The 16967-nt window shown below is 36.9% G+C and overlaps 1 protein-coding gene across 1 annotated transcript in view; it reads right to left on the bottom strand.

Annotated features, from left to right (window-relative positions):
- Positions 5235-16967, bottom strand: part of MRPS9 (mitochondrial ribosomal protein S9) — a 33332-nt gene continuing 21599 nt past the window's right edge. The window contains exons 6-11 of the mRNA XM_021413937.1: positions 15283-15365; positions 12663-12738; positions 9971-10139; positions 7788-7896; positions 6805-6974; positions 5235-5547 (exon numbers count right to left, since the gene is read on the bottom strand). Of these exons, the coding sequence (XP_021269612.1) occupies positions 5456-5547; positions 6805-6974; positions 7788-7896; positions 9971-10139; positions 12663-12738; positions 15283-15365 (699 nt within the window). The 3' untranslated portion in view covers positions 5235-5455. The remainder of the gene's footprint in view (positions 5548-6804; positions 6975-7787; positions 7897-9970; positions 10140-12662; positions 12739-15282; positions 15366-16967) is intronic.

Here is a 16967-nt window from a genome sequence, read left to right as displayed (position 1 = left end):
TATTTCAGTCTTTACAGCTGTATGACTTCCCTAAGATGTTCAGATTATCAAATTCATTCAAGAAACTGTTTACTGTGGGAAAAAATAAACCATCATCAGTCATCTTTCCTAGTTCTAATGCGTACAATATACTCATACATATCTATAAGCCTATAAATATATATTGATTATATCTATATAATACCTTGACCAAATACTGCTTTATTATTAAATGGTAATGCTTGGTTGTCCAAAATCTATCTCCTACCCTTACCATGAGTAAAAGAGGTTGGTACTCTTGCAATGTATTATTTTGCCAGTTATGTGAAATTAAAAGTTAAGCAAGGCCAGCAGCAATTCAAAGTGATAACTCTGGGGAAAAAAAGACCTCTCAGATCATCTAGTCCAAACGCCAACTCATCACCACCATGCCCACTAACCATGTCCCTCACCCGAGTTCCTGAGCGTACCAAATGGCCCGATATTATAGGTGGGCAAAACCAGAAGGAATGTCATCTGGAAGAATCAGGCTCAGGACAGATATTTTGCTCATCCTGAGACATGAGATACAGTCAAAGCCTCATTCTGCATCCTCTTTTAGTATGCATGCTGTCTGGATAGAACACTTTAAATCATATTCTTCAAAGCACTTTCCCAACTATTCAGATTTGGCGGTGACCATTTTCTCACGCTATGTTGATTACTCCTATGGTTTCCAAGACCATACCTTATAAATAATGGCCATGCACAGCACTGTGTAGGTGAAGCACATTAATGTTGATACCATTCTGCAGGCGGGGTGCGCTAAGCTGCTTCTATGGGAAGCACCCTGCCCCCTCCTATTTTGATTTTTCTGCTCTATACTTGATGACTAGCAATAAAAATGGGTAAACAGAGATCCAAGGGAAATGAAACTACATCTGCTGAACATTCAGAGCCAAAATACACAAGGTGGATAATTTGCATGCTCTATGTAAAAAGTAGTTACGCAGCTTTCTTCCTACTCTTTACATCTCCATAAAACATAATAATGGATTTCTAATTATACATCCAAATAATAGGCAAGCTGCAAGATGCTGGGAGAAAATTGGAAAGGGGGAAAGAAATGAACGAAAGGTACAGATGTAACGAGGGTAGTGACATTTCCATAAAGATGCTGTGATGGTTGCTAAGTAGTCATTTTGAAACAGAGATTTGTAAGTGTTCTAATAGGAGTTTTCATTTTCTGACAATTTGCTACACAGTTGAGTGATGTCAGACTACAATCTGTAATCTGCTACAATGACCAAAGAGGAGCTGTTTTCATGACCATTAAAATACATAATTGATTCCTAAATTGGCTTTCTACAAAAGAAGCCAATCAGATTTATGCCAAATGCAGGCAATGGATAAAGTCTTGACTGGTTGATTTTGATGATGTTGAACATTCGAGAGACTTGATGCTGAAGTAACACGTTCTATTTTGTAAACGACAAGTTCCTTGAGGAAAAAAGAAATTTACGGCGGAACACCTGCAGGTCCTCTCTAGGACCTGAAATAACTGTACCAAGACAAGGTTCAAGGTTTCGGAATCACCCCAGTACCAGTGGTGCACTTCAGCTTTGTCTCGGCATCATCACACCTCACCTTGCCTTACGAGAAACAGCAGTTAGCAGGGGAAAGTGTTCAAGGACAACAGTCCTCTTTTGGACTCAACAGTCTGCTTTTGCCTGAAATCACTTAGGGGATGCTGTAGCCCATTCAGGACCACACCCAGCCTGTAAGCACACACATCATTCCACTTACATAACTTATTAGTTCAGTAATGTCAGCATCTGAACACTACGTTCCTTGAAACAATGAAGAAATGCTCAGCAAACATTCTGAAGGTCATAAAGATTTGGTTTGTTGAACTATAGACTTACCCCGAGGAGGCTCCATGAGCAAGGTAAAAAAAGAAAGAGCAGATGGGATTGGAATTGCCTGTTGACAAAGACTCCATTATTTCATGCTGAAAACCAACAGTGAAGGTGACCACTGACATAGTGCATAAGAGCAGATGCTAAAAAATGTGAAGCTTAAACCCATTATCCTCTATTTGTTTGCATGCTTTGTCTTCTCACACTGCTCCTGTTATATGTGGGCAGGTACATGGGCAGCAATGTGCACCCACCCCCACCAGCTCAGGCTGTCCAGGACCCCATCCAACCTGGCCTTGAGCACCTCCAGGGATGGGGCACCACAGCTTCTCTGGGCAGCCTGTGCCAGTGCCTCACTGCCATCTGAGTAAAGAATTTCTGCCTAACATCTAACCTAAAGTTCCCTTCTTTTAGTTTAAAGCCATTCCCCCTTGTGCTACCCCTATGTACCTGTGTAAAAAGTCAGATAACTCCTGCTTATAAGCTCCCTTTAAGCACTGGAAGGCTGGAATGAGGTCTCCCCAGTTTATGGGCTTTGAAGTAGAGGCAGAACCATACCTGAAACACAAGCTTTGAGGAAAAACTCGAGTTAAATGTTATTACTTTAAGAACAAATTTTCTCAACATTCATGTTATGTCAGTATTGTAAAATTCTCCTGTTCGTTTTAAAAAGGTTCCAAGATGTATCAAGATTATGGCTACTCACTACCAGAATAACATCAAAACTCTCCAGTTCTATTCATTGAAATTAAGATTTCTGAAAACTAGCACCCTCTCATATGTATTATTTCGCACTGAAATTTATGTCCCTTACCAAGAGAAAAAAATCCTTAAAAGAAAATATGAATCTGCACTTCAAAACCCAATTCCATTATTTTTATATTAATCTGCTGCTACAGAAGTCAGTATTTATAGGGAAGATTTTTCATCGCTTGTTTCCCAAGCGTGCACACACCGCTTCTGAAAGCAGCTAGTTTCATTAGGTTGCAAACTGCTCCATCTTGTGGTAAAACAGCAGCACTAATACAAACCAAAGATCTGTAGTTTCTCTGTACTGTGGGAACCAGTCAAAAGGTAAACTACTAGAAATCAATGGCACTGATACATTCCATTTGACTTGGAGCCAGCTTTGGTAGTTTACCTCAAAGCAAACTATCAGTGAGATAAAGGGGGAAAAGAAAAACCATACGAACCATAGCATGCAATGATCAGAAAGTACAGGCTGCTTATTTCCTCCTCATTGCCTGCAATCACAAAACATTTCCACGTTTTAAGTATGAGCACTTGCCACATTCAGTATACTTTTCTGAAATCCCATTGACATGCTAAGTCGGTCTACACTGCAAGTGATTCAAAGTTGAGACCTGGGAAGCTTGGCATGGATGGAGTTACAGAATCACAGAGATGTTCAAGACCACTGCTCTTACCAACCTTGGCAATAACTTGGGCTTCTCTTGAGTAACTCTGAGATGGGAAGCCAGGCTTATCTAGATGGTACGCACAAGACATTTACTCACATGCCTGTGGAATTGCATTCTGCTTTTAATAACTAGTTTTCAAAGTGCTAGTTCCATACATACAGCTTTTCTCCTCTGAGAGGACGTATGTGACATCATTCACTCAAAAATCCTTGAAAACTGGCTCAGACCTCCCCCAGTACAGTATACTCTACCACAGGACAAACCGAAATTAACAGCACCAATAAAATTTCTGCACTGTACGGCCATGCCCATACTTTTTTGGAAGGTAAAAGCATTAAGAAATCCTTTGAAACATGATAAAAGACTTCCTATGTTGGAGGTACTGATATCCTGCTGCACTCTTATAGCTTTACTGCCTAATACATAGGTAGTAAGATGAAAAATGATTTATCATACTCATTTGTCTTTCAAATGCAGGATTCTTGTCTCTTATCCTCTTACTTCTTTTTCACTTTATTTGGGAATTTACTGAATGCTTTCAACAAAGTCACAACTTTTACTGAAACAAACCTCTTAGTTATCATGCTATACGCTAACAATTTGGACTTAAATTAGTGGAGAGGCTAGTTAGCATTTTCCATTTTCGCTGGTGTAAAATATGTCCCACACAGCCTCAACTTGCTTTTCAAAGAGCCAGGTGAATTATCTCAGTTGTTAAATTCAGCTTGAATAAATCACATATTTTGAATGAGATACACTACTTTAGTGATGTGAAAGCTATCAGCGACTCTATAGAGAAATCATGCCCAAGTTTACTGAGCATTCTCAATAAACAAATATGAGTCAAGTGGCTCTAGGGAAGCAATCAGAAACACACCTGTCAAGGATGCACCCTGCTCTGTTTTACTCAGTCCAAGAGATCTATGCATTTGCTGCTGCCTCTTGAATGGCACTTAGGGAAAACAACAGCCCAATACAGATCACAGTTATTTATCAGCTTTCATGACCTGCTAGCAACTTTTGTTATCACTGAGGTGTCATATTTTTGGTATCTACAGCAAGCATGATGCAAGGACGTGTTCTCATCATACTCAGAGAAACTCGGAGTGGGCCTTGTTGTTAGAGCTACAGAGAGATTTCTTTTTGTCTGCTTCCCCTTGGCTTGATGAACATTGTTTTCTCTTCCACTGTAACCAGTTCCTATGGGAAAGATGGAGGATATGCTTTTCCTGGAAGCTGTATGTATTTGACCTCTGGCCCAGGAAGGAAGATGGAAACAAACCAAAATTTTGTGCTAACCTATTTTGGCAGAGTACAATTATAGACAGGAGGTGGGCTGCACTGTCATCACCTCCTGCTTCTGATTTTAAAAAAAGAAAAGTTCAGACTGGATTTGGCAAAGAGTCCAATGCTATCTTTGTGCATTAGCCATATTCTGAACACGCCTCTTTGATCAGATCCCTTGAGATTTGAAAGGGTGGAGAAGATTAACTTCAACCTAACCCCTCCAGCTCTTTTCGCATTTGATGGAAGAAAAAAACCTGACTCCTCCAGAGAGTGATTCAGAGCACCTAAAATTAGATATTTATATGAATCACTTCCTCCTTAACCCTGGGGAGGTATCCTGCAGGCAGTTTCCACTGTCAGAAGTTAGCCTCTGTGAATGTTTCTCTATCAACATCTCCTCAAAAACTGTCAGTGTCATTCTAATTAGTTCCTTAACTCCACCATTGCTTAAGTTGAGTAATGTGGATCACTTATCCTCAGATATCTAAGATGCAAAAAGGGAGGAACTTAACACTCAGCAAACACCTGTTTAGGAGCTGCCAAATTCCAGAACTTTGACAGTCGAGTCACTAAATGAGCAGGCTCATTTTTCAAAAAATTACAGTCCATCAACAGTTTCATAAATTGTTACTGACTTCAGCAGAGCTAGAAAGCTGGCACTCAGAATTTATTATTTCAACAAATCGTGTGACAATTTTCAGTGATTTTAAATAAATTTTAAGGAAGTTATTTGTTGATTCTTAAGTAGAGAAAACACTATTTGTAATTGAAAAAAGTCTTTATTATTAATATATTAATACAAGTTTTAAAGCGTAATTTGGTATGCTTTGAAATTCATGGAGTATTCTGCCTTTCTTTAAATACTCAGACTTATCGCTTTTTCCAGGTGAACTTCCGTCGTGCTCCTTCTTGACCAGGCTTCTTCCGTTCCCTCACACGTGGGTCAACTGTTAGCAGCCCAGCTACAAAACACAGAGAAGCACCCATCTGGTTACTGTTATTAGTTAATATTACAGGTCTAGTTTGTACATGAATTACAACATCTAGAAGGATAAAGGTCCAGTGTAAAAGAAGCTAAAATGAATTTAATCAGTTTCTCCAGGTCAGTTTCTTTGTTCACCAAACTTTCTTCACATTTTACTTTAGGGACCACTAAGAAACCCCATGATGTCCTATTATAGATTTTGTTTAAGCCTTTAGAGCAACGGTCTCTCACTTTTTTAATTGCACACTCCTGTCTGTAACAGATTTTTGAGCATGCACTTCAATTAAATATATTCATTCATTTACAAACTATATACATGAACTATTGAAGTTCTAGTATTTTTCACCAATATTACAAGGGATCTTGTGTGGTCTGTTCAGAATTATGCTGATCTCCTTAAAGATACCAAACTCATTACAATATCAGTTTAAAGGAGTATTCCCAGCAAATCTCTCTTGTCAATACTGAACAATTATAATCAGAGAATTGTGTTGCAAAAACACTAGCACAAGCAGAGCTTTACATCTGTGGATGGCAATAGAGTGGAAAAAATATCAACCGTTCAGCCAATAATAAAGAGAGGTAATCCCTACTAGTTCAGAAAGAGCATAGTTAAAAGTCCCCTGTTCATAATTCTATATTTGCTGCAACGGTATTGCATCTAATCACTCAGAAGTACCAAATACTGCAGTTATCCAAGTATTTTCCATCTTATTTAAGTAAATTGCCAACTCTAATGCAAGAGAGAAAAGAAACTCCATCAGTCTGGTTCATCTGATATAGTATGTTTATGCTCATTACTATCCCTCTGATGCTCCAGTGCTTAAGTTTGAGAATAATACTTTCTAAACATGAACAAGACACAACTATGCAAGCAAAATGAAATACAATCTCAGTGCTCTACAGCTCACAGAGCTCAATCCAGATTTATTTGATACTGAATCTACAAGCACATTCTGTGATTTTATGTAGATGCAATATAAGCTGGTTTACAGATCTAACACAGGTCATGAACAGATGGAAAAATGCTTAAGTCGTCCAAAACATATACAAAGGATGCTAGGAAAAAAAAATGAAAACAACTCACAAATTCAGATCCCATTCAGACAGCATACAAGGTTTCACTGGGATTATTTATTCAAATTTGCACGACGTGCTCCTTAATTATTCTTGTATTAATTCACTTAAACTAGAAACACACTGGGCAACACTGAAATCAAGTCTCTATTCCCACCTTGTCTCATAAATTCCACCTCTTTTTCCGTCACAAAACTTCGCAAGGCTTTTGCGGTGGCTAAACGAATTGCTCCAGCCTGCGAGGATCTTCCTCCACCAGAGACTGTGCAAACTGTATCATGCTTTCCAATTCTGTCAAGAAACTGGAAAGGGAACAACAACTGCTCTCTAAAAATAAAAAAAATAAGGTTCATAATAAATTAAAGTCGTATATAGAGTTGTCATGTACATCTCCTATCACAATATATACAAAAACAGTTAACTTTAAGACAGACGTCCAGAAAGGTATTTACATTCCTGAGGTACCACTGAAATAAACAAAATCAGAGAATTAGAAGCAAGGATGATTTTCAAACTGTCAATGTTAAGTACCTGAAGTTCAGTTTTGCAATTAATTTTGTCTCGCTAATTAAATATGGATGCCAAGATCTGGATATTGCGAGTGAGCAATCTCTCACCCTACTCTCCAGCTCAGAACCCAAGGTTCACCAAAAGGCTGACAAAAGAAGGTTTCCATCCTTTTCAAAAAGCCTTCTCTACAGCAAACTGTGCACATCCTTCAAAATCAGAAGCTGCATATGAAGTTTCTCACCTTGTTTGCTTCCACTATATTACTGTACGATACGTGAATATAATGCGCACATCTCTCAAGAAACATTTCAATACCTTTTGTTATTATTATTATTTAAATTAAATTGCAAGTCTTTCCTAAAGCAACCAAAATTTGTGCTCTTTGTTTCTGCACCCCCGCGGAAAGGGATAAGAAACAAAACAAGGCTTGTCAATCAGTTCCTGTATTACTGACTCCTGAAAAGGAGGAGGAGAAAGGACTAATCTTCATAAAATAGGCAGTAATACAGGAAAAAAGAAGATCACAGCATCAACTCTGCAGAATATAGCATCAAAATGTAGTTGTATAGCATTATTTTTGGTGGAATATTTTCAGTACATTAGAAACACAGCATTTCATTGTGCTCTCACCTGTCCTGCAGGACTGGGAAGTAATGTAAGACATCTATTCCATTCACCGTCATTTTTCCAGTCCCGTTGTCATACACTACTGCAGTAGCTCTTGATGTTTTTCTTACTCCTTAAATAAATTAAGAGCAATCTGTTATGTGCCTTTAATATTCCACAGAATATCAAATACCCAAGAAGTTAAGCTGATCTTTACATTTCCATACGGTACCAGATGTTTCCTTTCAGAGGCTGATGCAGCAACAAAAAAAAATGGTGGGGGGGGGGGGGTAAATACAAACAGTGAACAATCAGTTTAAAATCTGTTTTGATCAATACTATTAAGGAGGGAAAAAAACGTGAACTGAGGCAGAGTAGATTTCATGGCCTACCTCCTTTAACTTCAAAAGGTTGGGATACTTTCTGGACCTGGTGAGGTCAGCATATGCAAAAATTAACAGTTTGCCAAACACCTATGCACAATTTCGAAGTCTAAAGACTTGACAAAAATCAAACAAGGACAAAGAAGTTTAAGAATATTCACATGGAAAAGGTTAACACTAACTACACTGATATAAGCAATACCTATGCAACATTCAGCACTGTTACCTCAGAAATTACTAGCTGCAGTTCAGTTCTGCAGCTTCATGTTAAAGCAAACTCTATTCTAAAGCCTCAAAACAACCTTCTGTAGCACAAAGGAAGCAATCATTATACTGAAAGAAATTAGACATTTCGCTTAATTTAGAGAAAGGATGGGACACGAACAAGACTTTTCTTGAATGTATTACAATGGATTTTCTTAAATAAGATGGCTTGTATAAATACAGTAACTACTATTCTGAAGACGCTACCAAAAACAGTGTGGATTAAATTTCAGTTTGGCTCTTTCACACTACTTTGTTTTCATGTCATCTTGAAATCAACCCAGCGAAAACAGAGTTTGCCAGGCATTTTGGTTCTCAATTTCATAAAATCATAGAATGGCTTGGGTTGGAATGGATCTCAAAGATCATCTGGTTCCAACCTCCCTGACATGGGCAGAGTTGCCAACCACTAGCTCAGAATGCCCAGGAACACATCAAGCCTGGCCTTCAATGCCTCCAGGGATGGGGCATCCACAACTTCTCTGAGCAGCTTGTTCCAGTGCCTCACCACCCTGAGAGAAGAATTTCTTCCTAACATCTACCCTAAACTTCTCTTTCAGTTTAAATCCATTCTCCCTTGTCCTATCACTATCTATCTGTGCGAAAAGCCAGTCCTCCATCTGCTTGTAAGCTCCTTTCAAATACTGGAAAATTGCAATGATGTTTCCCCAAAGCCTTCTCTCCTCCAAGAGAAACAATCCCAACTCCCTCAACCTTTCATCATAAGGGAGGTGCCCCAGCCCTCAAGTTCTTTGAGGCCCTCCTTCTATTGTCCTTTGCACGCTGTTTAACAATACACATCACTTTTAAAAGTACAGCATGAAATGTGCACATGCATGCACACATATGCATACGCTTTGTCCAGAAAGAGTCTTCAGACTTTCCTATCCATATTGTTGCTATATTGATTTTCCCAGACAATCACTCCTGGGTTTTCTCTAACATCATCTCTGTCTCAGCACCAGCGACTGATTCCTGCCCCTGTCTCATAATGCCAGCAACTTGCATAATGTTCATCAACTTGCTAGAAAAATTAAGTTTTCTAATTCTTTGCATTTTCCTCAGCTGCTTGTATACATTGAAATGCCTTGCTACTTTTCCTTCATATCTGAAAATTCTCATTTGATGAACTGCCTACACAGGTCACGCTAAAGGTTACTTGTTGGTCTAACCACGCCACTGCTGTACAAAGCAACAATGCTGTTACATCCATGGAATTCTCTGTATGTGTTTGTGCTCCTCTCAGCCCTCTCTCCACTATGGCCAACAGACAACTTTTCACAGTAAATTCTTTTTTTCTTGTATGTGTAGCACAATAAGGTCCTCTCTGCGTAGGCCTCAGAACTCATAGTTGATATATTGTGCCAAGAACTTTGATTTTGTTAACAAGCTCTATCATAACTTAGTGTTTTGGTACATAATTAACAATTACACATCCAATATACAAATAAGTATATAAAACAAAGCAGTCAAACAGTGTCATGCACACATTGGCATTATAAAGAATGTAGTATGAAGAAAACAAATCTGTACCATTACCAACCAACTTGAAATTATTACCTTCACCAGTGCTGAAGGCCACTCCTTGCTCATCATACTTCAAGGGCTCAACAGATACTTTCTGCGACTGCACAGCAATTTCTTTGGAAAACTTCTTAACATAATCCTCCTCGATGTCACCACATGGCAACATCATCAGTTTTTCTAAGAGTCGAATAAACCTTGAGTACTGTAGACAACAAGACTTCATTAAAGGATGCAAGTGTAATTGCATTTGCTAAAACTTTCTATTTTTACACACTTGATTTTTCTACTTCACTTTTATTGATGATTTCTGACAAGATGACACTTTTGCACCTACAAGCTGATTTAAGAACAGCATGCAGATGCATCATTTTCTGTGTGACTAAAGATACCTAGTTCTTTCTTCAGGCAACAATGAAGCATTAATTCAAAGTATAACCAACCCCTTCATAATACAGGATTATTGTATTAGAATGAAGTTCATCTCACTTTTAAAAAGAAAACATTGAGGAGGTCTTCATTCCTTTATTATTATTAAAATGGCAAAAGGAAAAGATTTTCACCTCATTTTCAGTAAGTCAGCATATTCATTCACTTGGAATGAATTTCATTTCACTAAACTGAACCTCTTAAATGATTATATTTCATAATATATACAGGAAATACCTATCTATCTATCTTTGGCTGTTCAAGCTGAGTTACTTTAATGTTTATGATTTCCTTTAAAACCTAACAATCAAGCTATTTAAAAATTCAAGAGATACTTGACTTAAAGGGCAACCTCTTGAAATAAATTATCCTTTGCTACTGTGTGGTTCTCTTTCCTCCTTACACCCCCTCTGAAGTTCTTCAACATGTGATTAAAGAGTAAACACCACTGTGTTAACCCATTTGTGCTAAAAGCTGGGATGTCCCATTAAGAAGTGTTACCGGCAGGAGCACTAGATAGCTGGTCACAGGATGTAAGGTACGCCGTCTTCTAAAATGGATTTTTTCATACAGACATTGCATCTTTATTCTTGAAGTTTGTCTTACTTACAAGTTCTTATTAAAATATTTTTTCTTCTGTTTCCAGAATTTCCTGCACAAAATTTTTTTTTTTTGTAATCTTGCAATAGACCCTGGAGCTCTGACGCCACTCAAAAGCTACTTCTGTCTAGCGATCTGACACACATCTGTGGTAAAGCCTTTGAACAGCAGGAATATACAAAACTTTAAGTACTACAGAGGCTTCAGGTGAATAAAGCTTCCAAGAGCTTTTCACTTGCAGAATATGAAGAAAAAAATCAATAGTTATGATTTTGTCTAATAATGCACATACCACAGAAAACTTTTATTTTGTCACTGCAAAAAAAAAAAGAATTTGAGCAGGTAACACTAGCAGCTCATACTTAGGCATTTCAAATACATTTAAACATCAGTGGTTGTTCTATAGGCTGAGACTTTGTGATTTTACATGCAAGAGCTCACAACACAACGGGTCTTTTCCCCCTCCCCCCCCATCTCCTGCACAGTCTTTACAGATGTGTTGCATACAAAAACCAATCAGTGAAGAACACAACCAACCATCCCAAATGCAGAAGCTACTGAAAACACTGAGCTTGTAACTACTTCTAATAGAAGTAAGGTAGTTGAAGTCTCCTTGGTATATCAGAATGGAGATTTACAACAGCAATTTCTAACTTAGACTTGAGGAAATGAATCTGCTGAAGACCTTTAACTTCATCCATAAACAGCCAGCTATCACATGTTACTGCTCTGGATGACAAATGAGCAAGAGCTATCATACTATTTTTATAATGATACTGTCCAAAGGAGATTCAAGAACACTGTAGGTGGAAAAAATACTTGGAATGCCCAGATAAACAGTATTTTATTCTCTGGTACTATCATATCCAAGCTTAAACTTCCAAAAGAAACCTGAAGTTGGTCACACAGTTGTTACAAAACCTAATGCTATTTAAAAAGCTCTGAATAAAAAAATAAGATATGTAAAGAAGTACTCCAAATCTGTGATCCAACAAACTGATACAGCCTACTGATACTGGGAAAACTACTAAAAATTTTTTCACTTCTCCCATACTTCATATCAAGAATAAATGAAGAGCTATCCCAGATTAGACCACAGAGTTATGTAGCTTTATATCTTGTTTCTGATACTTGATTCTGTACCCAATCACTAAGAAAAGGAATCCTTATCCTTATTTCTGACCATCTTTCTCTGTGACTTTTCTATCACTTAGGATTATTATGTCAAACATTCTCCACACGTTTGTCATTTAACACACACAAATCCATTGCATTTTCATCCTGAACATTCACCTCTACAATAAAGAAAGGTTCTAGTCCCACTTTTTCCATCTGAAATTAGAATTTCTATTACAAATTGTCACTGTGCTCAATCCCTGACAACACAATTAGATGACACAAGTGCTTTTATTCTAGGCCTCACAATGCTACCAGAAGAAAAGCTAAGCTATGTTAGCTACAATGGAAAACCCTTAATTGTTCTATACTATGGTACATAAAAAAAGAGATGCTGGGCACTTTTAAAGGCAACATGAAATCAATGTGATAGTGCTATAAGCATATACACTTCATAGGAAGGATGGCAATATTTGTGAAGAGCACCTGCCTCTGTGTAGTACCTATTAGTATCCAAAAAATGCACAGAGTCCACGTTTTGAAGACAAAAGCTTCCTTAAGATTAGAAAGATTAATTACTTACATCATCATCTGACAGTTTTTCTAACAACATTCCTTCCAATTCCATCTTAGTCAGCCATCTGCTGCCAACCAGGTTTCTGTTAAAAATATCACATATATTCTCCCTTTAATTAACCAAGCAATTAGAGTTGCATCACAAAGGACCACGCTTACAGTCTTAGTTCAGAAATACATTTTCCACCACAAATGAATACAAATCACATTCCCATAGTAAACAGGACAAGGCCTATGTTGATTTTAAGAGATATTTTGAAAGGAAGGGTAACTTCACATATTGAATGTATCAAATTAAAATTATGTATTTCACTTGTGTTCTTCATATTATTGAAGTCTGATACTGAGAAAGAGTTATCTTGTAAGAGTAAGCTATCTACTCCACAGCTGAAAATTTAGTTTTAATTTAAATGTAACCCTGTGTAAGAAAAGTCTGGTTTACAAGCAACAAAAAATAAAAGGCAGGATGTTAAAAAAAAATCTCAAGCAACAAAATTTGGTCTGTGCTCTTCAATTTTTTGATTCAATACCAGAACTCCACTAGCAGTAACCATGCTCAAAGTAACAACATACCATATATTTTCTACTACGTAATCTTGATACACACAGTACAGTAATTGCTCTGAAATGATAGCAATTGCAGAAATTTTTAAGAAAATAGCCTCATGTGCAGATGTTAACACAAAGAAAGAAAGCTCAGAACAAGCCTTTGGGAAGCACGCATCGTACAACGACTGACAATACAATGCCAAAGTTATCTAGAACATTTAAGGCAAAGCAGTAGCTTTCTTAACTCTGCAGGCTGGAGTTTTTTTGTTTGTTTTCTTTTAAGAAATTATCTTCATGAACAATTTCTGATTCAGAAAAGCATTCCCACTCAAGGTGATTTTGAATACTACTCGTTAAGTATACATTTGAATGCTTTTCCAAGTCAGGGCACAAGAAATGTTTACTTAGAAACAATGCTGGTTTCAAAAGGAATTTTAAGAAGTTCCCAGTTCTGACAAACTCAAGTATACAGAACATATCTTTACAAATAGCTACTTCCAGTGAAATTAGTGGTTTATTTATTTTAAATATATGAAAAGCTATAAGCTTAGGTATTTCAAGGTCAAGTTTCAACCCTACAGTTAATATTACAGTGTGTCCATGATAGATTGTTTTCCAGAAAAAAATAAAGATTTCACTCCCTCTCCAACCTACCTTGCGGAGATAAATTATCCAGGCTAATCTCAGAGGAAGTACCACGTCCCCTTAAATCCTTTAAACTCTCAGAGCTTTTATAAACATAACAGAAGGAGGGGATAAAAACAAACCACACTTTCAACCCTGACTACCTTTAGGTCATTTTTCACATCAGTAAATCCACCATCTGAGCTCTGTAAGGAGTTATTTTTCAGCAGTATACACCAAGCAACTAAATTCATTTGTTCTCGTCTGTTTAGAAACTAACATCAACCTATGATAAAACATACTGTGGCCTACAGTAGGCTATACAGACACCACAAAGAAACACGAACATCTTTAACTTCTGTTATTAAAGAAGGAAATAATCTCAACAAATTAACACTATCTCTTCCTCCAATAAATGGCTGAAATTAAGAAATGACAAACCAACATGATCTGCAACTAAAACCATATACAACTGGCCTGAAAATGCACAGTAAGAATGAAGACAAAAACAAGTAGGACACTGAAAAAGAATAATCATACCAAAAAAAAACCCCACTGATATCAAAGCTTCCTAGCTGTATCCAAAAACAAGAAAACAGCTGAAGAGAAGCAAATATAGCTCTTAAAGAATATACCCATTTCAAAGAAGATCTGAACTGTGCACATGGAGAAACCAGCAATGATAGCATTCTCCACAGCTTGTTCTGTTTAATTTGTACCTTTTCCATCCAGTGGACGAGGGCAAGCTGAAGAGCTTGCTGTGTGTACCAGAAAAGTTAAAGAAAGAAGAGAAACTGAATTCAACTGCTAGTAATGGTGATGCTTACACAAACTCAACCAAATAAACTTTTCTAAAATTACTGTGCTTCTGATCATTTAGATGTTCAAAGCCTTTAAAAGAAAAATAATAAAGGGTTTTGACGCTCTTCAAAGTAAGTATCGGTAAGTAAAAATACTCAAGAACTGTAATTAATGAAAGACTATTACAAAGCTCAGCTTTGGCATTTAGAGTTTTCCAACAATCAAGCAACTTACCTGGTATTTACAAAGGCCTTGTTTTCCTCAAAGAGCTTACTTCCCTTTCAAAAATCATTAATGAAGAAATAATTAGAAAACTCTATATAGACACACAGAACCCTGGATACTCACTAAATATTTTCAAGACACACTTTAGAAGTCTTCTACAGGACAGAACATTGGAAAGGAGAGAGATATTAAAGAGCAAGAGAAATAGCTGGGAGTTCACCAACTTTAGGAGTGAGCAATGAGTACTCCGCACATACGGATTACAGATAGACTTTTAAACCTGAAATTAGCATACAAATGTTAGCCAAGTAATAGGAAAAAAGTCTGAAAACATATTCAGGCAGAATGGGGGAACTACATAACGCGCCAAAACAACTAAAGCATTTCAAGAAAATTAATCTCAAGATCCACTCCAACCAGAAACTTACTTTTTCTCCTTCTGTGGAGAAAAGCCTTGAGCAGCCAGTTGGTCTTGATGTTTCTGAACATTTAGTAGTTTTTCATATGTTTCCTAAAATATATGTGGAACAAATATTGAAATGCATATTAGATTTTGTTATTAAAATGCATTTATGTTTTCACTCTCCAAACATCTAGAATTCAAGAGATCAAAAAACAAGCAGAGCTCTAACAAGAAAGATAAAAAATACAGTTACATACAAGCTAAATCAGTGAACATGCAGAGAGTATATGTAATATTTTCATATGCAGTTTAACATAGTTAATACTGAATTCTGCATTTGTTGCCTTCTCACAACACAGGGCTTGTACAAAAATTCCCAGATGTACGCAGTAAGACAGGTACATCTGTACAACGACTGTGCCTCCAAAACATATAAACACAATAGTTTCACTACAGCATTCATGTTTCAGTTTGCCTTCTTCAAAAAAGTGAGAAAACTTAAAACTGCAGATTATTTCATTTAGCAAGATTTTTGTACACGTAGACTGTCAGTTTTATCAGTGGTTTGTATCAATCAGAATTCCCTGTTATCATGGCACACTCACAGGGACAAAGTTATACATTTTCATACATTTATCAAAATCAGAATTTCTGTCCTCTCAAACACTGCAAATATACCAGCTCTAAATGTTTTGTACAACTTTCCTTTCAGAACAGCTTTCTTGAAATTCACAGCTATGCATTTCCAAGCCATGCTGCTATGACAGTGATTTACAACTTCAGAAAACCAAAAGCAAAAATATTCAAAAAGCCATATCGAAAATATTGCAGGAGTGACATGCTTTTAATGAAGTCTTTGCACTTTTCTTCAGTTTAGAAACTTTCAGAATATTCCGTTCTAAAATACTACGTCTAGTACACTGAATTACAAAAGTGATTTAAATCACAAGTTAATATTTTGAGAAATAATTACAAATAATACTGAAAACAAAGGAATTGTTGTACCAAAATGAAGTAATTGTATGCCAAATTATTTACTTCCATTAACAAGTGAAAACACAAAGCTTGTAATCAATTCTACATACTTATATTACAAAAGAACAGATCAGGAAAAGAAATGTGAGAAAGCTATGTACTGTCAAAAATTAACCAGTGCAATTCTAGTTCTCAATATAAGTAACACTGTGACTTGGAACAGGACGCAATGAAATTTCTTTAAGTTTACATTTGTTAAAAAACACAACAAATCCGCCTTGCTTAGAATTACAGGCATCCACTGTCCAAGCTGATTAATCCACTAATAAAAACACCAGCACATTTACTAAAAATATGCGCACTGAAAACATGTGAACTAAGAACTGATTGGTATCTGAGCTGCATTCAAAGCGCTTAAAAGGAGGACAATTCTCTGAGGCCCGTGATGCAGATCACTGGCAATACATGTAACAGGATTGTGAAACAAAAGTATTTTTGGAAAAACTCCACAGTACAAAATCCTGAAGCATACAGCTGTCCACTTCTTGAGACAGCATAAGAACTCACATATTACAGTAGCATGCCTCGAAGAAATCCTTCAATTTTGACAAACTGTTTCAGGAAGGAACTAGGACAACTTCTCAGTTTAAAAAAGCCTATTTATCTTCACACAGATGGAACAACGTATAAAAGAGCATAACAAATCCTAATTTCAAGGACTCCCAGTCCTCAGAA

The sequence above is a fragment of the Numida meleagris genome, chromosome 1 (assembly GCF_002078875.1).
Source record: "Numida meleagris isolate 19003 breed g44 Domestic line chromosome 1, NumMel1.0, whole genome shotgun sequence".
NCBI classification, from domain to species: Eukaryota; Metazoa; Chordata; class Aves; order Galliformes; family Numididae; genus Numida; species Numida meleagris.
The sequence above is the reverse complement of the archived record's forward strand: the minus strand, read 5'-3'. Positions and strand labels throughout refer to the sequence as shown.